Source organism: Lampris incognitus, chromosome 19 (genome assembly GCF_029633865.1).
Source record: "Lampris incognitus isolate fLamInc1 chromosome 19, fLamInc1.hap2, whole genome shotgun sequence".
Lineage (NCBI taxonomy): Eukaryota > Metazoa > Chordata > Actinopteri > Lampriformes > Lampridae > Lampris > Lampris incognitus.
In genome coordinates, this window is record NC_079229.1 from 11,705,313 (window position 1) to 11,732,331 (window position 27,019).

Consider the following 27,019-nt stretch of genomic DNA (forward strand, 5'->3'; position numbering starts at 1 on the left):
TTGTATAGAAGCAGTCGGCAGCTGTGGCAGAAACAGGAGGTTTATGGATGTGGTGAGGGAGGACATGCAGGTAGCTGGCGTGACAGAGGAAGATGCAGAGGACAGGAAGAAATGGAAACGGATGATCCGCTGTGGCGATCTCTGACGAGAGCAGCCGAAAGAAAAAGAAGAAGAAGAAGAAGAAGATGATGATGATGATTAGGGAAAATTGACCTAACTGATATAATAGAGATGACATGATGGAGGGAATTTTATCAGTCTGATCCTGTTCTGTATTTCCGTTTTCCATTAAAAGGTGAAATAACGTTCAGACTGAGGGAAAGGGTGCTCGTGTGTACACAGGTGGTATTAGAAATGGATTTACTGAATAGTTTTTTTCCCCATCGGTCAAACCATTTTTTTCAACATGACTCACGACCTCATGGCTGCATCATAGTCACAATAGGCCGCATCGTGACACAAAAGTAAGTGGCCACCATTGTAATCATGGTAAAAAGAGCTTGTTGCAGTCACGGGCAAACGCCATGTTCAATACATATCAGTTACCTGTGCTCCGCCACTTTCCTGCCACACACCATCCTTCCTGCTTTGTCCTGCGGTCGGATAAGGGATTTGCCACCTGGCTGCGCATTCGGGGGAAGGAACCGTGGGTTGCGCAGGAACTTCTGTCTGTCTTGAAGCTTTTGAAGTGCAGCCCTCTCTTCTGCCCGACTCTTTGCACTCCGCTCCACCGTTCGCTTTGAACGCACCTGGGTAGGTCTCTAAAATACATGGGAGGTATAGTTTTTACTCAGTTTTATATCGGAATCATTCACTTAATGTGAATGCATATCCTCATTTCACGTGTACAAATAGGACCAAAGTGTTACTGGATCTCTTTTATAAGAGATGAGATAAGATGAACATTGCACGTTGCACAATGCAGGACACAAAAAGAACAATCTAATAATGCGAATAAATGTACAAACTATACATATACGTACATATGCATGTGTTTATTGTATATCATATAATACACTGAAGGGGCGGCACAGTGGCGCAGTGGTTAGCGCGGTCGCCTCACAGTAAGAAGGTCCTGGGTTCGAAACTCAGGGTTGTTCAACCTTGGGGGTCATCCCTGATCGTCCTCTGTGTGGGGTTTGCATTCAACCCCCCTTGTCTGTGTGGGTTTCCCCCGTGTGCTCCGGTTTCCTCCCACAGTCCAAAGACATGTAGGTCAGGTGAATCGGCCATAATGAATTGTCCCTAGGTGTAAATGTGTATGTCGGCCCTGTGATGGCCTGGTGAACTGTCCAGGGTGTCTCCCTGCCTGCCGCCCAATGACTGCTGGGATAGGCTCCAGCATCCTGCAACCCTAATTAGGATAAGTGGCTTGAATAATGGATGGATGGATAATACAATGCACTGCCAGTTTATTAGGTACACTCCCTACCTTGTAGTGAGACGCGGGTCAGGGTTTTTAATACCCGCACCCACCCAACCCGTTATGAGAGCCAATCCACTCGACCCACAAAAATATGCTTTAATTAACCACCCAAACTTGACCCACAAACCTCCGAATTTAGCCTAAGCAGCAGCAAAGTGAGCAGTGTTGCACTATTTCATTTTTGGGCGGTTTGCCTAGCATAACACACTGACTGCAAGGTATAGCCTATTGAATATTAACCTGTTTTCAACTTTTCTCTGATTAAATCCGCCATACCGTCAGTGGTAGCTTCTTCCTTCTGACTAAATTAAAAAAAAAAGAGTTTTGGCGCTGTAAACAAAGGCTACGGATACCACTTAGGGAAAAATCTCGTCCAGAAGCCTCAACACTCCAAAGCACGTTTTCAGCAAGTTTTCATTGCTTCAGTGGCCTGCACAGTCCCCAAATCTTAACCTTATTCAACATCTTTAGGATGAGGTGCAAAGGGCTGTGTAACCATCCAAATTACAGCAACTGTACGAAGCAAACATTGTACAATATTCCTGCACAACATATCCAGCATCTTGTAGAATCCATGCCCATTACAGCAAAGCTGAGGGCGAAATTAATATAAATTACACCCATAACCTGTGGCCACAGACTCTTACGCAGCTTATCTAACAGGACCTTGCAAAAGTAGTAGAGCATTATGACAAAATTCTATAGGAAAGTATATCCTCAGATGGCCAGCTGTGGTCAGCAGTGTGTTTCGTCTCTTTGCTGAAAACCTATTTGGCGATGTGGATTAGCCTTATAGTAGTGTTTAATTAATGAATGAGGTTTGTATGAATCCCAAACGTGTGCACCAAACCAATTTAACATTTAAAGCATCTTTTCAAATGTCTTGATGCATGCTCAATAATCCAGGTAAGGAAATCCCAGAAAGTTGAATCAGTTCATCTGGACACGACGTTTAGTAGGAGAAACGTTTCATCACTCACCGAAGTGACCTCGCCAGTCTCAGCTGACTGCAGGCATCCCCCACCTTATACACAGCACAGTTGCATAACAACCGAAACCAGCGATTGGTTTCATATGCAAATTGCCGTGACCATTGAGTAGGGTTACAAAGGCCATGTGTACTGTTCACAGAGGATTGGGGAATGGTTGCAACCACAGCATTGTAAGATGACGGCAGATGTACTCTTAGCCCCGATCCTTTGGGTAGACCCATTTCTGGCACAGTGCTTCGGGGTTTGAAAGCAACCGAGATGCGGTGTTTGGAAAAATATGCGTCTCAACTGTCCCGACACTCCCGCCACACACAGAATGGACGCTGGTTTACGAGCCGTTGTGCTTCTCCCTTTTAAACGCTATTTCACCCCTGTCTGATTGGTCCGCGGGGACATGGAAAATGTGACCGTCAGATGGCGTCTCGTTATGGTCGTCAGATTTCTGCTGGCCACGGTGAACATGAACATGACAGTGAGTTTTCACTGCTTCAGTGGCCTACACAGTCCCCAAATCTCAATCTCACTAAGCATCTTTCAGGTACAGCATTAAGGTCCAACACTTGCCAATAAAGATAAAAATAGTACTACAGTGTCTCTGGCTACCCACCTCGCTCTCGGTCTTCCTCTTTGGGTAGGTGTCTGTGCTTTTTTCTAGGGTCAAGCTGCACTCTGACTCCTCCTGCAGGTTATGGCGGGTCTTTTCTGCACGGCGTGTCGGGGAATAACCTTTATCGGGAGGATCTCTGCATGTGCGGATGTTATAGGCGAGAGTGGGCTTGGTATAATTGAGGCTGGGTTTCACTAAAAAATGGAGACAATAAGTTGAAACCATAAAAAACACAGATGAGGTATTCCCCATATTGGGCAGTGTCTTCATAAAGAGTTTCTGGCTACCTGCTGGTGCCTCTATCAGCGGAGCTGGTCTAGGTAGGTAGTCCTGGGGGCAAATCAGGTTGAACTTTTTGAGAAGGTCATCGTCCAAACAATGCACAAAGAGTGATTTGCCTATAAAAAGTATTAAAAGAAAAAATATCACAGTATGATGTTATCAGTATTGTCACAGTGATCTGATCAATCAAAACAAACATGGGTTATTGTTACTATGTGATATGGCTGGTTCATCTTGACAAACATCAAGCAATTTACAATGCTTTTCGGTGGGATTTATGATGATATGAATCCACACAAGAAATCCCAACTCACCTGGAGGGAGGCCCAGGCATTCAGTCTCCCCCACCTCCTGTAACAATCTTTCAGCAGCCTGGCTTTCTGAAGCGGTGGCATGGACTCTTGCCTGAATTATATGACTCTCCAGCATATCTGCCTCTTTCATACGCCGGTCATATTCAGCATGGGCCTACACAGTTACAGCACCATGTTTTATGCAACTTTTCAAAGGGTATAGCTCAATAGCAGTATATTCTGGGGTGCTACTGAAGAAATACAGTCACCTGTTGAAGCTCTTCAATATATCTTTCATGGTATCCACTTCGTCCCTTCATTGTCTTGGAGAGATTGGACAAAGTCTCTTTGCTCATGACCTCTTTCGTGTAGAGGTCCTTGAAGACGCTTGCCAACACATGGGAAATGTCCTAATGAAGTTAGAGATAAGAGGGGGCAAGTTTATTCAATTAACCAATTAGTCAGCAGTCATTTGCTTGGTAATTATTGGATATGCGTGGAATTTCCTGGCATTTAAAGTTTATTGTATATATGTAATTGTATATATGTAATTTGTGTAACGCCAGCTGGTGTAATTCATACCTGTGATGCTTCTGATGCAGGATTGTGACGGTTCATGGACGGATCGGACCTCGGTCCTTGGCATTTCTCCCAGTCTTCAAGCATTTTCAAACGATATACAGCAGGAAGGAGAAGTCACTTACCGACTAGGAGGCTCGCAGACCTGAGAAAGTTGATTAAAAACGTTTATTGACGTATAATCTCAACACATATGTTGAATGCTATGATCCTTTAACTTTTTAAGTATAACCGCCGAAACGAAGTACGGATTATGTTGTTAGTTAGCTTAGTAGCTACTCTTTTAGCCTGTATGTGTACACGTGGTTGCCATAGCAACACCCTCGCCTCCTTAAAGGCACCTATTCATCTTTGTCGACTGGAAGGAAACTTTTCAAATGTAAAACCATCCAAAAAAAATCGTCTCAATCAAATCGATTTTCCCATCGAATTCAAAGAGGTTTTTTTTAAACTTTATCTTATTTTGGTGGAGCCAACTTACGCATGTGTGTGATATTATTTGCATTACCCGAAGACGGGTTTATTGCAAGTCTATTCAGGTGTAGTACAAATATTAAAACGATACTAAAGAATTAGAGGAGGAGGAAGAAGAAGAAACAGCAGCAGCAGCAGAAGAAGAAAAAGAAGTCAAGTCAAGTTTATAGCACATTTAAAACAACCACAGTTGAACCAAAGTGCTGCACAAGCTTAAAGAAGAAGAAGATTTATTTTTTTTAATCGAGACTACCTACAGATATACAAACACATCAAACAAAGCCAGTATACTCTAAAACAACAGAGCAGGCTAAGAACAGAACAACAAACATGTCAAAGACAATGAGAACAAAACAAGGAAACAAAAGGAAAATTAAAAAGAGATAAAATAAAATAAAATAAAATAGGACAATGCAATATTCTAGGGGTTAGATTATATTAAATTGTTCAAATGCAAAGAATAATTGTTGTGCATTTCGGTTTTTCATACATTTTAGAGATTTGGACAAAGTTACTAATTCGGTTTTAAAGGCTCGTAAACGGGGATGCGTTTTGCAATATTTACATTTGTGTATGAAATATTTTGCCAAAATAATTACATTATTCAACAAGAATTCTATATTTCTATCCTCCATAAACATTCCAAATTTGACACTTACTAGTAAAAATGGCGGTAGAGCACTAATGCTCGACTTCATCCATACATACAAATTATATCAAAACTTATAAATAATTTTACAGTGGAAAAATAAATGATCCGTTGTTTCTATTTCTCTCTTGCAGAATTGGCAGAAATTACAGTCTACATTAAAATTTAATCTTATAAATTCACTGGAGGGGTAGAAGAAGAAGAAGAAGAAGAAGAAGAAGAAGAAGAAGAAGAAGAAGAAGAAGAAGAAGAAGAAGAAGAAGAAGAAGAAGAAGAAGCAAAAACAGAATATATGCAAATAGAATATATGTGGTTTGAAAATCTATCTCAAGATGCTAAGATGATAAGATATGATGTCTTATTAGAGTAAAACACGCACTGGCACTTTATGGCACACCTGAGTGAGGTGTAGCATAGCTTTCTTTATAAGGGTGTGTGTTTGTTTTGTTTTTAGGTTTGTTTGTTTTTTTTGTCTATGACACCTCCTTGAGAGTAGAAGCTACAGCAGTGCATTATGCATTACATAAAGTCTAGTGTATGACCTGCATGTACAAGAACAGCCACATCAATAGATATTATTCAAATGTGTGTGTCATGACATTTTTATTTCAAACCACATGTATTTTCAGATAATGTTTCCAAAAATACAGGATAATGACATCTCACATAACCAAAGTGAAAACCTATCTGTGATACGTTGACATTGTAAAGTCATCATGAAGAAAATGCTCGACTTTGCTGACGAGCTCACATGCAATGCTGAAGTGGGCCTCTCGGAGTACTGCTTGTTAAAATTATTAAAGCCACTTTGTAGTTCCTCATGGTTTTGCCAGGCAGGCTGTTATTTCACGAGGCCTAACCCCAAGCATGAGTGCTCATAAGATGAAATTGTCTGGCAGATACTGATAATAGAGAAGCACAAGGAGGGATCTGTCTCCCTCTTCATTGCCAATGGGCAGAGGCTTCTGTGTGCAGGCTACAAGCATTAATGCCTGACTGCATCTAAAAAGTATCTTGCCATACAGTGAAAATAAAATGCTGCAGTAATAACAATGGCTGGCTGACAGTGTAATCAACCAAAAGTAGGCAGCATAGCTTAAATGCAAAAGAGTTTATAGTATTCATTCAAAAACAATGCATACAAATATGTCATAGTTTAAATTCCTAGAACTTGATCAGAGGCCAGGGTGTGCTCTTTTTGCGTTTCAGATGAGATACACTAGGCATGCGCGGTGACCAACATCTGGCTTATTTTTTTTTTGGCTGTGATTTGTTGCTTTAGCACACACTTCTTTCTGTGTGTGACTTAATATGCGATTTCCAAGTGCTTTGTACCATGATATAGATGCAGAGGGGGAAAGTTAAAAAAGCACGTTAACTCAAGTATTGTACTTTAGCACAGTGTTGAGGTACTGGTACTTTACTTGAGTATTACTGTTTGGTGAGTTTTTATACTATCACTCAACAACCTTTCAGAGAGAAATTGTGTACTTTTCAACTCCACTTCATTTATCTGATGGCTGTAGTTACAAGTTACTTTGCTGAAAAATGGTTTATATGCACAATATACACGATAATGCCTCGTTGAGAGTTATACCCAAGAGTATATGAAGTAACTGGAAAAGCTACAACATTAAAAATACCGCTGACTGGTTAACAAACAATTCATCACTCTGAAAGGGACCATTTTTTAAAACGAGTACTTTTACTTTGGGTCCTTAAGCACATTTTACTATTAAAACTTTATTACTTTTACTTAAGTGACATTTCGAATGCAGGACTTTTACCATTAATGGAGTATTGTTACGACACTGTCGTATTGCTACTTTTACTTAAGTAAAGGAGTTTAATACTTTTTCCACCATCGTATAGATATCATTTGATTTTTTTTTCTTATGACAACCAACCTTCTTCATTTGCTTTGTAGTGATAAAGAACAGCAGAAATGACTGATCTGAAAGCTGTTTAAAGGGGAAGGACAGGTCTGGCCCCGCCAACAAAGCGATTTCCCGAGGCAAGACGCACAAACTAAATCCAACTCAGCGACAGAAATCCATAAGGGAGATTCAACAATGGAGTACAGTGACGAGTGACACGAAACCTTTTGAAGAGCGTTTATTCATAGGTGGGAGCAGATTTGAATTCCTCCCAGAGGTGTAGCTGCCGGGGCTGGGTGCTGACACACAATGTCGCATAATGGGGGTTGTTGTCGGGCCGGTGTGGAGGTGGGCGTGGCCTCGGGCCGCTGCAGGACGTGATAGGTTGACATTACAGAGCCCAGACAGCCAGCGTCTCGGTCGGCTTGGAGGGGACAGGAGTTGGACATCTTTTGATATAAAAGAAAGAGAAAAAAAGAAAAGAAAAAGAAACCGGTCACTTCTTATACGTTTTTATTCATCTCTCAAGACATATTGAATTCGGACTTTGGCGTAGCCTATAGTTGTTGTTGTTGTTTTTTTTTTTTTTTTTTTTTAATATAGCGCATGGTGACTTTCTAGTCAATCAGAATGGACTCAAACGGCACCGCGGGGAAACACGGTGAGTAACTGGTGACAAGAGTCGAAAATGGATGTCGTCAGGTGACGTTACTCATTTTACTTTGATATAGCCTTCCTTACCATCCTAACCTAACTCCCGTGACCTCCATAGAAATTCAATGAGCGTGACTGGATTTATGCGCATTCTCAAGACATGTGTTTTGGATCTTTTGCCCGTCAAGTTATTTGACGTTAATACAATATCGCCCTCAAAATAGAAAGTGTGGCGGAGGTGTTGATGAACAACATGTTTATGTGATAATTTACCAAGGGCACATGTCCACAAAGTAATGTTTCCATAACAACCCCATGCTTTACTTTAAAACACCACGGTCTCTCGTGACCCTTTAACAATTTTTTGATAATCAGTTGAGACGTTTTAAAGACTTTTCGCCTTTAAAGTCTCAAAAAGCGCAACTGTAAAACATGTTGAAACGTTATCTTGAGATCGTGCCAGCAGATATGGTATATAATGAAAATGACTGAAAAGTGTATGTTTAGTAAGGTGTCTCCAGTGCGATTTGATTTCGTCTTGGCGTATTTTCACCGCAGTATGTCGCTGTTGCGCAGCCTGGTAACGCAATCAGGTACACCACTACTGTAAACGCAGCTACCTGTACCAACGTACTAATGAACAATTTGACGATCAACCCTCAAAAATTTGAAGTCGTTGTATTTTTTTTTTTTTTGCAGTGAACTGAGTGCCCCTGACGTCTCAGAGGGGATCCCTCTCTCTAGCGCGGTGACTTTTACGGGGGAAATCCGTGAGGGAGGTCGGGCCCTTTAAACACCACTCTCGGTGTTCTTGGCCATCGATTCACCATGGGTTTTGTAGTCCCGTAGAGTCGACGGGATTGTAGTTTTACCTGCGCTCAAACTCGTGGCACGTACAGAAAAACGAAGAGGGATGATGACGGTGACCCAGGCTTTCTCTGTTTATCTTTATAACGGGGAACACCCCGCTCGGACACGCCCCGATGGTCCCACAAGGAACTCAGCAGATCCTCTACTTTGATAGAGACTCGATTTTTAACTCGAAACCGATAACGCTTTCCCCCACTTCTTTACAGTAGAGAGGAGTTAGATTAGAAATGTCTTGCCCGCATAAACGTCCGAAAAGGACGAAATCCAAGGAAGTGATTTTTCAGGAGTATTTGAGAAAAGTCGCGCAGGACAACGGAAGACGTCTAGGTAAGTCAAGTTAAGGCGACCAGTTGTTCTTCTGCTGCTGCTTCCTCGTGAGAACGTGACGCGGACACTCGGGGTGACAGATGTCAGACGCGGTCACGCTGCCACGTCTGTTTGTAGGAAGAAAAACGCGCACTGCTTCCAACTTGTGCAGGCAAGCTTTTGTTTTAAGGACAGACTTGTTGCCTGGAGCAGTGTGGTCCTTCATTCAGTCTGTGAAAACTTTTGAGGGGGCTTTTACCCTTGTTAGTCTGGAAAGCCTGGCCCACCCCCGACCACCATTCAGTCGTGCCCTCTTAGAGCCCCACACCATCCATCCATCCATTATCCAAACCGCGTATCCTGCTCTCAGGGGTCGCGGGGATGTTGGATCCTATCCCAGCAGTCATTGGGCGGTAGGTGGGGAGACACCCTGGACAGGCCGTCAGGCCATCGCAGATTGTGTGATGTGATTTTTTTTTCATGGTCTGCACTGGTCTGCACTGGTCTTATTATTATTATTATTATTATTATTATTATATTGTTATTATTATTATTATTATTATTTAATGATCTGCACTGGTCGTTAATGGTTTGCACTGGTCTCCAATGGTCTGCACTGGTCTCTAATAGTCCCACACCATGTTCACTTTAATGTAGTGATTTGCCATCTAGTGGTTGCAGCACTGTGTGTTTTGAACAGTGTTGTCGTGGTGTTGTTATAAAACTGTATATTAACGCCATATGGATATTTTACCACTTACAAACGTTGTAGGATGTGTCATCGCATTACTAGTGCAGGCGTAAGCATGCATTTGTTGCCTTTGTGGCTGCAGAGAGAATCTACACTTGCTTTTCCTTTGAAATCAAGAAGTGAAGCTCTATGTTCTTGTCACGTAATGTTTAGAAAGCCAAGCTCCTGAGTGCGAGACATGAGAAGATATTCTGTGTTGGCACCAAACAAATAGTTCATTGTAAACAGGCAGAGGAGTTTGCAGATGTGATTTACAGCGACGTCTTATTCACCATAATCATGCAGCCTTCATAGGCAAGACCTTCAGGGCACATGCCAGTTATAAGTTTGCACATGTCTGTAATAAGGTGCATTACACACATTTGTTTTTAGGTCAGTGGTGTAGTTTTGGTCTCAGACCGCCCTTCTTGAACCAAACTGTAATTTGTCAGATGGGGAAAAAATAAACATGTAAGTAAAAGTAGATTTTTATGTTACTTGCAAATATGAATTAAGGGGTCGCTGAGCTTCTTCAGCTGATAATGTGTGATTACAGCACGGTGGCCCGGTGGTTAGCACTGTTGCCTCACAGCAAGAAGGTCCTGGGTTCGAACACCAGGCCGTCCCAGGTCCTTCTGTGTGGAGTTTGTGTGTTCTCCCTGTGTCTGCATGGGTTTCCTCCGGGTGCTCCGGTTTCCTCCCACCATCAAAACGACATGCATGTTAGGATGAATACTCCTGTCTGTGCCCCTGAGCAAGGCGATGGAAAGAAGAACTGGAGTTGGTCCCCGGGTGCTGCAGCTGCTGCTATACAATAGGATGGGTTACATGCAGATAGCACATTCATTGTAAGAATACAATGACAAAATAATGTGGCTTTCATATTCGTTAGTGGTTAGGAAACAACTTGAATTTCTCAGGCCTATCCTTTCTCTTGCCCTAGCTTGTCTCGTGCTCTTTGATTGGGGTTGCCCTGGGGGTTGCCCAGTTTCATCCATTTTCTTAACGGCTTTTCTGGGTCAGGGTCCCAAAGTCGGTTTTAGGGCTAGCAAAACGGGCCCAAGAACATCCCCAGAAATTCCCTCCAGCTCATCCTGGGGCATCCATTGCATTCCCAAACCAGATGCCATGGACTATAATCCCACCAACACCTCCAGGGTCTGCCCCGGGGGTCTCCTTCTAGTCACTGGGCTTAGTACACTCAGAAAAAAGAGCCTTGTTGCTAGTCAGTCACTATAACTGCCTGGCTGAAAGTGATTACTAAGCATTAGGAAAGAAACAGGAACTCGTACGCATGCTTTGGAAGCATGAATCACAGCAGGGAAGTGTTGAGAAATACCTCTGGGATTGTAACATCGACCTTAATGGGTGTGTTCAAAAGTAATATTTACAGTGAAGTCTATCACAGAACACTGAGATACTTCACGTCCCAACCCCCCTACCAGGATTTGAGCAGAGGCGGTTGCAAAGCTCTTGAACTGCCTTGCCCCAAACTCCTCCGGAGACACATAAGCAGCCTCTGTGAGTCTGTGGTGGGGCCTTGTGAAGTATGTCTGTTATGTTGTGGCTCAGCCCACACCCCTGAAACGCTCACGACAGGCGGGGGCTGTAGTGAATGTAGTAACCGTGCGTCTGCATCCTCAAGCGCCCCCTTTGCTCTCCAGGCAGCCATTATTTATCCTCGCTGGAGCAGTAGGGAGGAAAAACATTCAGTAGGACTCTCGAAACTCACCGCCTTCACACAGCGAGCCTTGTCCTGCTGGCTTTTGTGCAAGGCTGAGCCTTGTGTGGTGTAGTGGACAGTACCATTCAGTGTAGTGCAAAGTTCTCACACACATACGTCGATACACACACACACACACATATGTCGTCAAACAGATGGAAATACAACATAAGCAAAAAAGAATGCTGTATTAACTATAAGGGGCAATGGAAAAGTGCCCTTTGAGTCATCGTGTCAGAGGATGTCCCACGCCCTTTTAGAGAGCCGTAATCAGCCAGTTGCACCACCTTAGTGATAATCCATGAACCCTGATCATCTGTTGTGAAATACTACATTCTGTATAAAGAATGCTATCAATGTGCATGAGTAAAGAAGAATGCACTCTTACAACTGCTTGAGAAAACCGGGTTCCAAATGTGTCCTGGAAAAACTGGAAATCTGTAGAGGATTTTTTTCCAGTCATGGAAAACACCTGGAATATGATTGAGAGAGACACTTTATTGATCCCAGTAGCGAAATCACATTTAACCCATCCTAGCTGTGTGGCTAGGAGTAGTGGGCAGATCTGCTGTGCAGCGCCTGGGGACCAACTCCAGTTCGTCTTGCCATGCCTTGCTCAGGGGCACAGACAGGAATATTAACCCTAACATGCATGTCTTTTTGATGGTGGGGGAAACCGGAGCACCCGGAGAAAACCCACCGCAGACATGGGGAGAACATGCAAACTCCACACATAGGATGACCTGGGATGACCCTCGAGGTTGGACAAGCCTGGGGTTCGAACCCAGGACCTTCTTGCTGCTATCCACCAGCACTAACTACTGCACCACCCTGCCACAAGTAGTCAAAAGTCCTGGAGGTCATGGAAACTTTGTTTGTTATAAAATCATACTATTACCCACTGAAATGGCATATTTTAGTGTAATAATTAGCTGAGATTGCATATTTTTAACCATGTTTTTTAGCTGACAGGGTTGCACACCAGTGCTTGAAGTTTGGGCAGTATGTTCAGTTATCAATGATAAGTAACCCAGTCCATTTAGAGACCACTGAGGTGTCCACTTATAGTTAATACTGAAAAATATGACCTTCCATATACAACAGCTGTCATGTATATCCAAGCAAAAGTTATGGGAAATGTCCCTCAAAAGTCCTGGAAAATGATTCCCTTGAGTGAGAACCCTGGAAAAGAAGCATTTCCCTTAAAAAAATTGTTTTTCATAACTTCATTTATTCATTCATCTTCAGCTGCTTCTCCAGGGTCAGGTCGCAGTGGCAGCAAGCTAAGTAGGGCACTCCAGACGTCCCTCTCCCGAGCAACACCCTCCAGCTCCTCCTGGGGGATCCCAAGGCATTCCCAGGCCAAATTGGACATGTAGTCCCTCCAGCGAGTTCTGGGTCTACCTCGGGGTCTCCTTCCAGTTGACCGTGCCTGGTAAACCTCCAAAGGAAGGCACCCAGGAGACATCCTAATCAGATGCCCGAACCACCTCAACTGGCTCCTTTAGATGCAAAGGAGCAGCGACTCTACTCCGAGCTCCCTCCAGATGTCCAAGCTCCTCATCCTATCTCTAAGGCTGAGTCCAGACACCCTACGGAGGAAACTCATTTCAGCCGCTTGTATCCGCGATCTCACCCTTTCGGTCACTACCCAAAGGTCACGACCATCGGTGAGGGTTGGAACCAAGGTTGACTGGTAAATTGAGAGCTTTGCCTTCTGGCTCAGCTCCCTCTTCACCACAATGGTCTGCTACAACATCCGCATTACTGCTGATGCTGCACCAATCCGCCTGCCAATCTCCCGCTCCATCCTACCCTCACTCATGAATAAAGACCCTGAGATACTTGAACTCCTTCACTTGAGGCAACAACTCATCCCCAACTTATTAACTTACTAATTGAAATATATGTTGTGTGGTAGCTGGAGTCTATCACATCATGTATTTGGTGGAAGTCAGCCTGACACCCTGGACACCCTGGACAAGTCAGCAGTCCACACACACATCCGCACTGTCCTTTTACGTATATCACTGGTGACTTAAGATCTTCCAGTAAACCTGACATGTACATATTCCACATTGTGAAACGAAACCAGAGCATCGGGAGAAGGGCCACACTAACAGGTGTAGAGTGCAAACCGATGGACCGGGGTGGGAGCCAGGGACTCCTTTGTTGTGAGGCAGCAGTGTTGAACCCCTGACCCACCGTGCCGCCCTAACCTTGTTTCTCTTGAGCGCTTTACAACAAAGTGTAATTCCCCGGCAAAGTTCAAGTTTTCTTGTGAGTGCATATGTGTATGACACAGTCATTCCAGTGTTTGTCCTCTAAAGAGAGGGGACGTGCCTGCAACAGCACTTGGGATGATCTGTATTCAACCTCTGGAATGCTGTGTGACCCCTGCAGGTTTGGAGGGCGACGCTGACCTGCAGTTCCTCCTGTTGGGCGGGGAGCTAGTCAAGATCCGCTCCAGCACCTGGAGGAAGAACCGCTTTTACAAGCTGCAGGAGGACTGCAAGACCATGTGGCACGAGTCCCGCAAGACCTTCAAGAGCAACCAGACTTGTGAGTGTCCGTGGTGGGCCGGGTACGCACCTGCCAGCGCACAATTATGTCGTATTAAATGTGTGTGTGTGTGTGAGAGAGAGAGAGAGAGGGAGGGAGGTGGAATTAATTTCCATTAACCAAAACGAGATAAGTCTAATGGGTCACATTCATTTGTTCTTACACACCCATGGAATCTTTTTTAACTCTCAGTTTCTTAGCAGACAGTCAGAGGCAAGGCCTGATGGGTATTTGTAATCCCTTCATCCTGACACCTATTGTCTTTTGCAATGAGCCATCAGCCAGGCCTGCAGAGACATCCAGGGTGACCAGGTTCTGCCTGGTGTGAGACTAACTTCAGGGCTAAAACTCTCCATGAGTGAGTAAGAACATATTTGTACGTACAACTAACTGATGAATAAAGCCCAACTTGTTGTTCACATGAGCGCCGCCCATGAACGACGCCATTTCTGCCTACTTGAGATGCAGGTGCACACTTTTTTTTTCATTTTAACAGGGTTAGTTCGCCACAGGGTGTTTTCGTCCCTTTGAATCCTTTTTTTACTATCACACCGTCTACTCGGAGCTGTCCCGGGAGAGGACAGCAACAATAACCTCTTGCTTCGCTACACACCCCTCAGTCCCACCAGCTGGGAAGTGCTTTCTCTCTCCTCAGGAATGTGGCGAGATGGAAACAAAAGCAACGGTTGCAGATAGTGTGGTTGCAGTCTGGGTGGAAACACCAGCATAAATCTTGATTCCCCCCCCTCCCACCTCACCACACACACACACACACACACACAGCTTTACCCCCACTTGCCCTCTGGGTTTGTGTACATGTGTAAGAGAGAGAGTGCGAGGGAGAGAGAGAGAGAGGGAGAGAGAGCAAGAGAGCGAGGAGAGAGAGGGAGCAAGAGAGAGGGAAAGAGAGGAGAGGGGAAGAGAGAGAGGAGAGAGAGGGGGAGAGAGAGAGGAGGGAGCAAGGGGGAGAGGAGAGAGAGAGAGGAGAGGGAGAGGGAGACAGGGGGAGAGGAGAGAGAGAGAGGAGAGAGGGAGGGAGAGAGAGAGAAAAAAATATCAACAAGATAAACATGAGCAAGAAATTCCAGTTGGCTATATTAAAACTATTCAGTTTTGTTCCGAGTGTAGGCTATTTTCCTGACATGTGGAATCATGGCTCTATTAAAGCGGAGACAAATGTGACCCTAATAGTTACCGAGGCACCTGTGTGAACAGTGATCTGGGGAAGGTCTTCTGTAGTACTGTGAATGCTAGACTTCTGAACTTCCTTACCAAGCACAATGTCTTGAGCAAAAGCCAGATTGGATATATACCAAAAACACTGCACAACTGATCATATTTACACCCTACATACCCTAACTGATAAACATATATCACAAAATAAAACAAAAATGTATGCCTGTTTTATTGACTTACAAAAAGCTTTTGGTTCTATTTGGCATGCAGGACTGTTCTGCAAAGTTACTGAGAGTGGTGTAGGGGGCAAAACATATGACATTATTAAATCAGTGTATTCTGGCAATATATGCAGTGTAAAAATTGGCAAAAAAAGAACAGAATTCTTTACCCAAGGGCGAGGTGTCTGTCAGGGCTGTACCCTCAGCCCTGCACTCTTCAATATCTATATCAATGAATTGGCTATGATACTAGAAAAGTCCTCTGTCCCCGGGGTAAGTCTCCACAACCCGGAAGTGAAATGCCTACTCTTTGCAGATGACCTGGTTCTGCTGTCTCCCACAGCAGATGGCCTACAGCAGAGCTTGGATCTGCTAGAACATTACTGTAAGAACTGGGCCCTGGCAGTAAACCCCAAAAATACCAAAATAATGATATTTCAAAAAAGATCCAGATTTCAGGATGTTCTACCTAAATTCTCAATCGGTACAAAATATGTAGAGTACTGCACACACTACACCTGTCTAGGATTAAAACTAAGATCAACTGGACATTTTAATGAAGCAGTTCATGAGATGAGAGGGAAAGCACGCTGGGCTTTCTACACCATAAAAAATATACAAACAGAAATACCAGTTCGAATTTGGTTAAAATTAATTGTGTTATTGAACCAATTGCACTCTATGGCAGTGAGGTGTGGGGTCCACTTACAAAACAAGACTTTACTCAAGGTTGATGCTAGATCCAACAGGGTGTAGGCATGGAAGTAGCCATGATTGTCTGTTGCGTCGGCCAATAGACAGCGCAGATCCTCGAAGCGCACTGACTTGAAACAAATGACGCGCACCGAAACATTTAGCTAGCTAGCTTACAACTGACCATAACATTGCCAGACCATACTGTAACAAAGCTAACATTAACACTTGCTAACAATGGAAATTCAAAAAGAGTTTAAACCCTAACCCTAACCAACAACCAATCATTTCTACTTCCGTGCCTACACCCCGTTACATCTAGCATCAACCTTTACTCAATGGGATAAATACCCCATTGAGACCCTGCATGCAGAGATGTGTAGGATCCTCCTACATGTCCAGAGAAAAGCTACAAACACTGCATGCAGGGCAGAATTAGGCAATACCCACTAATACTAAAAATACAAAAAAAAGCAATGAACTTTTGGACACATCTAAAACTAAGTGACCCCCCCGTATCATCATCAAGCCCTGCAATGCCAAGAGCTGAGGAGCAATAGGAACCCCCTTACCCAACTGGTCCTGAGGCTGAGAGCACAAACCTGCTCTACTTACATACCTCAGGGACACAACACATCACCAGTCAGACCCAATCACATCACCAAACAGTTAAAACAAAACTACATCACACATTGGCAAACACAAACGAACACACAGAGCAACATGCAGTGCTGTCTGGCTCTACATGGACAGTACCGCATAGCAGATGATGTGAGCATGGTGACTGATCAGCAGCTAAAAAGAAGCTTGACTGTGTGCAGACTGAGTGAGCACAGCCTTGCTGCTGAAAAGGGGAGACACAGGAAGACCTGCTCTGTGCAGAGCAAAGGCTGTGCTGTCACTGCACCCTCAGTGAGCCGGAAACAGAGCTGCACTTACTCACCACATGTCACAAATATAAACATCTTAGAGAAGCACATTTTAAACAATTCCAACCAATAACGAAAGGATTTGTTAACCTACCAGATGAAGAAAAACTAGCAGTCCTACGAAGGGAAGACCCAAAGAGCTGTAAGTTAGCAGCAGTCTGTGTTGCTGTCTGCCATAAAGTGAGGGACAGTGAGTGTAAGTTAGCAGCAGTCTATGTTGCTGCCTGCCATAAAGTGAGGGGAAGTGAGTGTAAGTTGGCAGCAGTCTATGTTGCTTCCTGCCATAAAGTGAGGGACAGTGAGTGTAAGTTGGCAGCGGTCTGTGTTGCTGCCTGCCATAAAGTGAGGGGCAGTGAGTGTAAGTTGGCAGCAGTCTGTGTTGCTGCCTGCCATAAAGTGAGGGGCAGTGAGTGTAAGTTAGCAACAGTCCATGTTGCTGCCTGCCATGAAGTGAGGGACAGTGAGTGACAGTCACCTGACACACGTTGTTGCTGCCATATTTGATGACAGTATGTTCTTTTATCTCTTACTATGTTTCTTTGCAGTACTATGTTTCTTTGTTATAGTGTGTTTATTTTCAATGTTGTTTTCCAGTTGATGTTTGGCTTTCTTTTCTTTTCTTTTTTCAATGTTTGGACACTTGCTTTGGCAATATGTACATTGTTACATCATGCAAATAAAGCCATTTGAATTGAATTGAATTGAGAGGGGGAGGGAGAGAGAAAGAGCGACAGAGAGAGAGGGATAGAAGGGGGAGCAAGCGAGAGGGAGAAAGGGAGAGAGAAAGAGAGGGTGAGAGAAGGAGAGGGGGAGCGAGAGGGAGAGAGGGGGAAGAGAGAGAGCAAGAGGGAGAGAGAGAGGGCAAGCGAGGGAGAGAGAGGAGGGAGAGAAGAAGAGAGAGAGGGAGAGAGAGAGAAAAAGAGAGGGGGAGAGAGAGGGAGACTTTCCTTTCCTCTGGTCTCCAGGTTGTGAGCAGCAGATTCTCTATGCTGTGTGAGTGGGTGGTGGGCTGTATCTGGATGGGAGGTGGGCTGTATCTGGATGGGAGGTGAGCTGTATCTGGATGGGAGGTGGGCTGTATCTGGATGGGAGGTGGGCTGTATCTGGATGGGAGGTGAGCTGTATCTGGATGGGAGGTGAGCTGTATCTGGGTGGGAGGTGGGCTGTATCTGTATCTCCTCTGGGCCTTGCTACAGGCCGCTGGGTTGACCTCTTCGTCCCAGAGACAGCCGTAGCTACCGGCCTGATAAACTTTGCTCCCTGCCTAGCCCTTAAACAAACACTGAGCAGACATCTCAGCGGTGGCCCCGCCACTCCCTAAAACAAACACACACACATGCACATGCATGCACACACACACACACACAGACACACACACACACTCATCCATATCCAAGTCGTAACCCTAAAATAATCCCTTGAAGAAATGAGGACCAGCCAAAATGTCTTCACAAACCAAGTTTGACCTCACAAGAAAGGCGGGCTGTCAAAGGACGGACCTCACAAGCATGATAACACACAAACACACAGTCTCACTCACACACACACACTCTCTCTCTCTCTCTCTCTCTCTCTCTCTCTCTCTCTCTCTCTCTCTCTCTCTCTCTCTCTCTCTCTCTCTCTCTCTCTCTCTCTCTCTCTCTCTCTCTCTCTCTCTCTCTCTCTCTCTCTCTCTGCAACACTGATCCACATACAAACAAAAATTTGAACTCGTACCCCTACTCCACACACACACAAACACACACACACACACACACACACACACACACACACACACACACACACACACACACACACACACGCAACACCAGAGGAGAGGTCAGACAGTGAAGTGAGACAGGACAAGCAGTGAAGTGAGACAGGTCAGGCAGTGGAGTGAGACAGGTCAGGCAGTGGGGTGAGACAGAGACGGCAGTGGAGTGAGACAGGTCAGGCAGTGGAGTGAGACAGGTCAGGCAGTGGAGTGAGACAGAGAGGGCAGTGGAGTGAGACAGAGAGGGCAGTGGAGTGAGACAGAGAGGGCAGTGGAGGGAGATAGAGAGGGCAGCGGAGTGAGACAGGTCAGGCAGTTGAGTGAGACAGGTCAGGCAGTGGAGTGAGGCAGGTCAGGCAGTGGAGTGAGGCAGGTCAGGCAGTGGAGTGAGGCAGGTCAGGCAGTGGAGGGAGATAGAGAGGGCAGTGGAGTGAGACAGGTCAGGTAGTAGAGTGAGGCAGGTCAGGCAGTGGAGGGAGATAGAGAGGGCAGTGGAGTGAGGCAGGTCAGGCAGTGGAGGGAGATAGAGAGGGCAATGGAGTGAGACAGGTCAGGTAGTGGAGTGAGACAGAGAGGGCAGTGGGGTGAGGCAGGTCAGGCAGTGGAGGGAGATAGAGAGGGCAGTGGAGTGAGACAGGTCAGGTAGTAGAGTGAGGCAGGTCAGGCAGTGGGGTGAGACAGGGCAGTGGAGTGAGACAGGGAGGGCATTAGAGTGAGACAGGTCAGGCAGTGGAGTGAGACAGAGAGGGCAGCGCAGCAGTCTTGTGAGTGTCCGTCTGGCAGAGCCGTTCTCCACAACGGCCATACTGGGACAGGGTCGAGACGGGAGACATAAGGGGGAGGAAACAGAACAGAGGTTATTTCACAGGCATTTCCTCGCTGAAGGAAATGAGCACCCTCTCTTATTGTCTTCCTGTGGGCTCGACCGGGCCAAGTTTACCCATCAGCGCCGGAGAGCTCTTGGCACCAGGGGACAGAAAGTGGGACGGTAGAACACGTTGTTGTGTAAACACTGTGCATGGGATTCCTCTGTTCTTTGTTTTAACTCGACTTTAAGTAGCTGCACAACATCTCAAAAGCCCAGAGATGCTCTCAGTCAGAGGTATTGTGGGATAGCCCGGGTGAGGACTTGGCCCTGTGTGTAAACTGAACTGGGGACAAGCGCATCATTCTGCTGTGTCCTCATCAGCCCTGCTAGAGCTCACTTTTATTGCTCTGTCTGTTTTTAAATGACATCCGCTGTTTATAATCCACACCCTGAATCCCACACTCAATGCCAGACATTCAATTTAATAGCACACACACACACACACACACACACACACACACACACAGACACACACACACACACACACCGTACATGTGCGCATGCATATGTGTGCATGCATGCACATGTGTGTTCACGTGTTTGCATGTGTGTGCATGTGTCTGTGTGCATGCATGTGTGTGGGTGCTCGTATGTGTGCGCGCGTATGTGTGTATGCATGTATATGTGTGTGCATTTGTGCATACATGCACATGTGTGTTCGTTTGCGTGCATGCATGCGTGTGTGTGTGTGTGTGTGGTATCGATACCACTCCTGGCGTGATTTGTTATTCATAAATGGAGTTGGGTCAGTCATGCCACATCTATCCATTATGAATATTATAAATACAATAAATATTATAAACATAATAAGTATGATAAATATAATAAATGTAATAAATATAATAAGTTTAATAAATATAATAAATATAAAGGGTATGTTTTAATGACAGGCTCGTGTGTCCGCTGGCTAACTCACTCTTGTGTGTGTGGACTTGGATCACCGTTATTTTACATGTAACACATGTTGCAGTTTCCATACTCACACCAGTGTGAGTGATAGGGTGAATGGGTGGTTTGGTGTTTTGCATATCCCTGGTGAGGCCTCCATTCTGTTATCCTGCGCTGCCTGTGAAAATCACAGCACTGTGAAATCGAAGGTTGTGCAAAAGGGGAAGTTTGTTCATGTGGCTTTGCTTGGCCTGCGAGCCCTCGGTCCCAGCTGGGAAGTTTGTCTTTGCTGCTGAACACTTCTCCCTGTTGAGAGAGGAGTTGAAGATGCGGCGTGATGAACTCGGTCGGGGCCAGCACAATGTCCCCTTTGTGTGAAATATTATCTGGTATGTCAGCAATGCCTGCGTGACACAGATGACATGACTTGGACATTGTGGTCTGTCTCTATGGGCAGGATTCTCTTGAGAGTGGTCCATATTCACAGTGCTCAACGCCGTCTACAGTAGTCGGCTGTGCAGATGCAGATGTACAGATGAAACCATTTTTCCTGCTCTGCTGAATGCCTCTGTGGTATTTCTTCATGCAGCAGTCGGCTGAGTCTACATAACCTGACCTCTGGTTGGGTTTCACCACAACACCTCCTCGGTATTTTCTTTCCCCCCTCAGATGGAGCTCCAGAATAAGCCTGTCCTTAGATAACCTGAGAATGGGTGGCCTACGCTATGGGATATCTTGAAAAATAAAAATATAATGTGTTTGTTGAAAAGATTAATAATCTTCTGTCTTTATTAGCGGTCCATTCCGTTGCCTACCAACACGGGGATCGCTGGTTCAAATCCCTGTGTTACCTTCGACTTGGTTGGGCGTCCCTACAGACACAATTGGCCGTGTCTGCTGCGGGTGGGAAGCCAGATGTGGGTATGTGTCCTGGTTGCTGCACTAGCGCCTTCTCTGGTCGGTCAGGGCGCCTGTTCGGGGGGAAGGGGGGAATAGTGTGATCCTCCCATGCGCTATGTCCCCCTGGCGAAGAAGCGGCTGGCGACTCCACGTGTATCAAAGGTGGCATGTGGTAGTCTGCAGTCCTTTCCGGATCGGTAGAGGGGGTGGAGCAGCAACTAGGGTAATTAGCCAAATACAATTGGAAGAAAAGGGGGGGGAAATCAAAATGGTGGCGGAGGGGTTAGCATGGTTGCTTCACAGTAAGAAGGTCCTGGGTTCGAGCCCCGGGGTAGTCCAAACTTGGGGGTCATCCTGAGTCATCCTCTGCGTGGCGTTTGCATGTTCTCCCTGTGTCTGCGTGGGTTTCCTCCGGGTGCTCCGGTTTCCTCCCGCAGTCCAAAGACATGTAGGTCAGGTGAATCGGCCCTCCCTAGGTGTGAATGTGTGTGTGTGTGTGTGTGTGTGTGTGTGTGTGTGTGTGTGTGTGTGTGTGTGTGTGTGTGTGTGTGTGTGGGCCCTGTGATGGCCTGGCAGCCTGTCCAGGGTGTCCCCCAGCCTGCTGCCCAACGACTGCTGGGATAGGTTCCAGCATTCCCGTGACCCTTCGAGCAGGATAAGCAGTTTGAATCATGGATATGGATGAATATACATGCTGTTCCATACATTAAGCTCCTCAACAAGAGACACGGTCCCCAAACTATGGGCCAAAAGAGGCTGCACATGGCTAGACGTTCAGTTCTTGTGGTCTTGAACCATGTAGGTGGTGTGTGTGAAAGGGTTATGGCTTCTGATGATACAAAGTGTTCTGACACAAGGTAAGCACCTCTGGGGGAGGGTGGGGATTATGACACATTATGACATTCAGGCTTTATTGATAGCCGTGCATGTTTGCAGCAACGGTGACTTGAACTGTTTGGATGCTCAACATAAAGAACACAATGACAAACATTACAAAGTCAAAAAATAAAACACAATGACTTCAAGATATCTATGAGAGAGTATTGATGTTCCTAACAGAACCGAAAAGCCTGAACACCAAGTTGGGACGGTACTACATGGCGATGTATGAATGGGTTTGGCTTTTTCACAATACAAAATGATCTGAGAATGTGGAAGTAGTTCAGGGAATGAAGGTCGTTATGTTTTATCGCAGTGTGTCGCCCTTGTGTGTCAGTTACTTAGTGTATGAGGCGGAAGCTTCCAAGTGTTGTTAAGTGCAGTAGCCAAATGATGGAATGTGTTTGGTTTGCCAAAGAACTCAAGCGCTCGGCTGAGAACTACCACCACCAACTAGCTGAGAGAGAGAGACGCCGTCCCTCATTTGGGTCCAAGTTGAAGGTCCTCAGAACTCAAATCCAATCTGAGTCTCTCAGGTTCCCTGCGTTGCTACAGAAAATTGTCTAAAGCGCTCGTTTATATAAGCGAGGGAGTGCAACGAGTTAACTTCAATTCAAACACATTTTAGACTTGTCCTTCAGAAAACCCACAAATAACTGGAAGTGTGTATCTATCCCGCTGCACGGTTTTATCTGCCATCTGGCTCCATGTTTGGGCAGGCCTCAGAAAAGAGCCACCACAAAGACACAAAAGCCTTCCTGTTGATAACATGTCAAAATAAGCTGATGATGCACTCTTTTTCCACTGTGTTTCCCTGCAGCTGGAGACAAGCACTCTGCTCCCTGTAGATAGACACAAGTGTTCAAGAGGTCAACTCCAGCTGACTTACACATTGTACAACTTGTCTTCTTCTTTATTACTCCCTCATGCCATGATGGTTCATGGTCCTGTCATGTAGAAATTACTAATGAATATAAAAACACAGTATGAATAGAATGGTATTTATTGGTACAATGGTAAAAAAAACTGCAGGGTGGCAGAATGGACAAATTTCAGAGTATCATCATTGAGACATAATAATTCAGACTGCATATTTTCACTTCTGATTCACATATTTTGTGCCACAATACCAGACTCAATCATACCTGGCTCTGATAAAAGCATCTACTTTAAAGTCTGAAAGGCCAAACACTTTTACTCAAATCACAATAAAGCTATCACAAAACCCAGACTTTGTTTTTCAAGTACCAGAATTTCAATTAAGCCCTGACCTTCTTCTCTCCTGACAGTCTCCATCGATGACATTGATTCGCTTCGCAAGGGCCGTCAGTCTGAGGGGCTCCAGAAGTACACCGAGCCCAGCTTGGAGGACCGATGCTTCTCCATCATCTTCAAGGGCCGTAAGAAGAACCTGGACTTGATGGCTGCCAGTGCAGAAGAAGCAAAGCAGTGGGTAAACGGCCTGGAAAAGGTCATCAGTAACATGCGTAACCTCAGCCGCCAGCAAAAGAGTGAGCAGTATCCTTTACAGGACATCGACCTTAATAATAATAATAATTCAGTCCCCATGCTTGCTTAATCCAGCAGTGGGGCTGAAGCCTTTCCCAGCAGGCACCGTTCCAAAGCCAGGGCAGACTGGATGGGTGGCCAGTCCATCACAGGGCCAAAAATAAAAGCAATAGTAATAATCAAAGCAAAGTTACAAGGTGCTGAACAACCACAGAAAATAAAATAATTGAAAAAGATTGATTAATTGATAAAACAACCAGAGGTCCTGGGTTCGAACCCCGGGGTTGTCCAACCTCAGGGGTCATCCCAGGTCATCCTCTGTGTGGAGTTTGCATGTTCTCCCCGTGTCTGCGGTGGGTTTTCTCCGGGTGCTTCGGTTTCCCCCACCATCAAAAAGACATGCATGTTAGGGTTCATACTCCTCCTGTCTGTGCCCCTGAGCAAGGCAATAGGAAAAGAACTAGAGTTGGTCCCCGGGTGCTGCACGGCGGCTGCCCACTGCTTCTAGCTACACAGCTAGGATGGGTTAAATGCAGAGACGAATCCCCATGGTGATTAATAAAGTAGTAAAAAAAAAAAGCCAAGTTTGCCTGCCTTAGCCATGCCAGATTAGAGCAGTGTAAACAGGCTTCTAAACACGTCACACGGTCCTTCTGTAACGTTGCCGTTTCAGGTCTTGCACTGAGTTGAAACACAGCAAGGATCCTTAACATGTGAATGCTAGCTGGATCTTCAATTGCATGCGGAAAGCGGACAAGAACGAGGACAATAAGATGACCCTGAAGGAGCTCAAGCACTTCCTGCGTCAGATCAACGTAGAGGTGGACGACACCTATGCAGAGGAACTTTTCAAGGTGAGGCCCTCTTCTGCTCATCCTCTAATTCACTGGTTTAAAAATGATACATGAGCGATAAGGATACACCTCGACCCTGGTACATTTTCCTTCCAGCAGGACACGACTTGTAAAACCAGACGTACAACAGGCATCCTCCTGTGTGATTAGTGATAATAATGTCTTTGCAGAAGAAGTATGCTTGCCTCACACTGTGCTTGCCATTGGTGTAATACATGCCGTTGCTCAAAAACTTAATTTCAGACGATTTGGTCTAATGTTTTAATGTCAAGCAAATGATCTCTTCTGGATTTTTCTGCACTTTGCCTGCAACTAAAAGAAGTTGTACTTGTGTAGAGGACAACTAAAACAATCGTGTTTGGTAACCGACCTCTTCATTGACGACTATCCCTTCTCCTAGAAATGTGACAAGTCCCAGTCAGGCTCCCTGGAAGGTTCAGAGATCAAGCACTTCTATGACCTGCTGACCTACCGGGAGGAGATAGATGTAATCTACGGGAAGTACGCTCAGAAGGAGGCTCAGATGAGTGTCGGAGACCTGCTCAACTTCCTGCTCAACGAGCAGCGAGAGCAAGCCTCTAGTCAAGACGCTCTCAGGCTTATCGAAAAATACGAGTTGGACGAAACAGGTAGGCTGTGGACGTCTGCTATTCATCTGGGGGGAGTCCATTGAGAATTGATTGTGCCCGCCAGTCGGAAGCCAGACCAGTCAATAAACTATGAGGAGGGTTTACATGATGATGGCGAGCAGCGCCATATTTTGAAAATACGACAATTGCACTGCAGGCTAGCATCGGTGCTACAATTCGTTCCCTTAAAGACGTTTGCTAAGACAGCAGAAACCGTGTACAGACACAACTAGCTGCATCAGCCGAACTGCTTGCGGTTGTTGTGTTTACTACTAGCAGAGCAGCGTGTTTGGAAATGTGGCGGTCCAGTTCTGTGTCATGGGGTTTCGCAGCTCAAACTGATTTAAGGCTGATCCAATCGCCTGCAAAGTCATTTTGGTCTCCGCCCACTAACGATGCTCCAAGCACAAGCGAATGCTTGTTGAGCTGTGCCAGACCATAATGAACTAAATTAAAAATTTGCGGCGCTGACTTTTCGAGGCTAGCTCATCTTTTGTATTTTTTGGGAAACTTGTTTATGGTCTTCCATTTTCTCCGACTTCCAGCTCCTTTTTTTTCTTGTACTGGAAAATTAAAGTGGGGGCATCCTAGTGGCTCAACCAGCTAAGAGGGCACCGATGTGGGTTGAGGCCAGATTGCAATGTCCTATGATCTTGTCTGGCGAAGCACCGTTGCTGCATGTCTTTCTCTTTTTCTCTTGCTCTTGCTCTCCGCCGTGTTTACTGCCTTGCTTTACTTGAACATCGAATAAATGCTAAAACTAAAACAAAATGTAAAAGATAGATAGATAGGTGGGTAGTGTAGGTGGACTTGCAGTCGGCATCTTTTTTGCTAAATGGGAACGTTCTCTTCAGTTGAGGGGAGCACATGACATGTCAGCTGCTTTTCTTATGGGCTGACCAATCACACTGGGTTTCATACTCCATAGGCAGCCCACAGTTTAACACAGGAACCACCGCTAGAGCGAGTAGGAAAAAGTGTTGGTGGAAAAGATGGTTGTAGTTCATGTCACTGATTGCCAGAAACTGATAGTCATGAGTCAGTATGGGAACAAGCTGGCTGTCCCACCGGAGGTCCTGGTACAAAATGGAAAGTACTGTAACGATCACGGACGAATAGGCTTGGTAGCCCTTGGCTAACGGGTCGGACCCTTTAGTCGATTGGTTAACGTTGTTGCTTGTGGAGTGGGAGTCACGGGTTCGCGTCCCGGCTGTGGCGACTGACCCCCTTAATTCGCTAAAGTACGAACACAGCCCAAGGGAATTTTAAAGCTGCTGAGCATATTTTCATAGCCTCATCTCATGTCTGTGTCTTTCTGTCTGTCTCTGTCTGTTCATCCGTATATCCGTTTGTCTGTCCCCCTCTCCATCCCTGCATCGGTCCCCTCAGCCAAGCAGAAGAAGCACATGACCAAAGATGGCTTCCTTATGTACATGCACCAGGAGGAGGGCTCCATTCTGAACCCTCAGCACAAGGAAGTGTGTCAGGACATGAGCCAGCCCCTCAACCATTACTACATCTCCTCCTCTCACAACACCTACCTGATGGAGGACCAGCTCAAAGGGCCCAGCAGCACCGAGGCCTACATAAGGCAAAGACCAACAATATATTTCTTTTTCTATAGCTGAAATATTGTATCTACCCTGTATAGATAAATGATTTAGCCTGCTAGCATATCTGCACATTTTCTACATAT

General features: G+C 45.4%; 2 protein-coding genes across 3 annotated transcripts in view; one reads left to right on the forward strand and one right to left on the reverse strand.

Annotated features, from left to right (window-relative positions):
- The window catches only part of dlec1 (DLEC1 cilia and flagella associated protein), a 39,558-nt gene extending 32,044 nt beyond the window's left edge, over nt 1–7,514 (reverse strand). The window contains exons 1-7 of the mRNA XM_056299290.1: nt 7,404–7,514; nt 4,183–4,324; nt 3,870–4,010; nt 3,622–3,775; nt 3,313–3,423; nt 3,026–3,219; nt 561–761 (exon numbers count right to left, since the gene is read on the reverse strand). Of these exons, the coding sequence (XP_056155265.1) occupies nt 561–761; nt 3,026–3,219; nt 3,313–3,423; nt 3,622–3,775; nt 3,870–4,010; nt 4,183–4,266 (885 nt within the window). The 5' untranslated portion in view covers nt 4,267–4,324; nt 7,404–7,514. The remainder of the gene's footprint in view (nt 1–560; nt 762–3,025; nt 3,220–3,312; nt 3,424–3,621; nt 3,776–3,869; nt 4,011–4,182; nt 4,325–7,403) is intronic.
- A 109-nt stretch (nt 7,515–7,623) lies between these two features.
- Nucleotides 7,624–27,019, forward strand: part of plcd1a (phospholipase C, delta 1a) — a 34,259-nt gene continuing 14,863 nt past the window's right edge. Inside the window, exons 1-6 of one of the 2 annotated variants that reach the window (XM_056299292.1) lie at nt 7,624–7,840; nt 13,866–14,024; nt 23,621–23,849; nt 24,565–24,694; nt 25,095–25,323; nt 26,713–26,914. In XM_056299292.1, the coding sequence (XP_056155267.1) occupies nt 7,810–7,840; nt 13,866–14,024; nt 23,621–23,849; nt 24,565–24,694; nt 25,095–25,323; nt 26,713–26,914 (980 nt within the window). In that variant the 5' untranslated portion in view covers nt 7,624–7,809. Of the gene's footprint in view, nt 7,841–8,477; nt 9,031–13,865; nt 14,025–23,620; nt 23,850–24,564; nt 24,695–25,094; nt 25,324–26,712; nt 26,915–27,019 lie in introns of those variants that run through there. The other variant, XM_056299291.1, reaches the window with a different exon arrangement.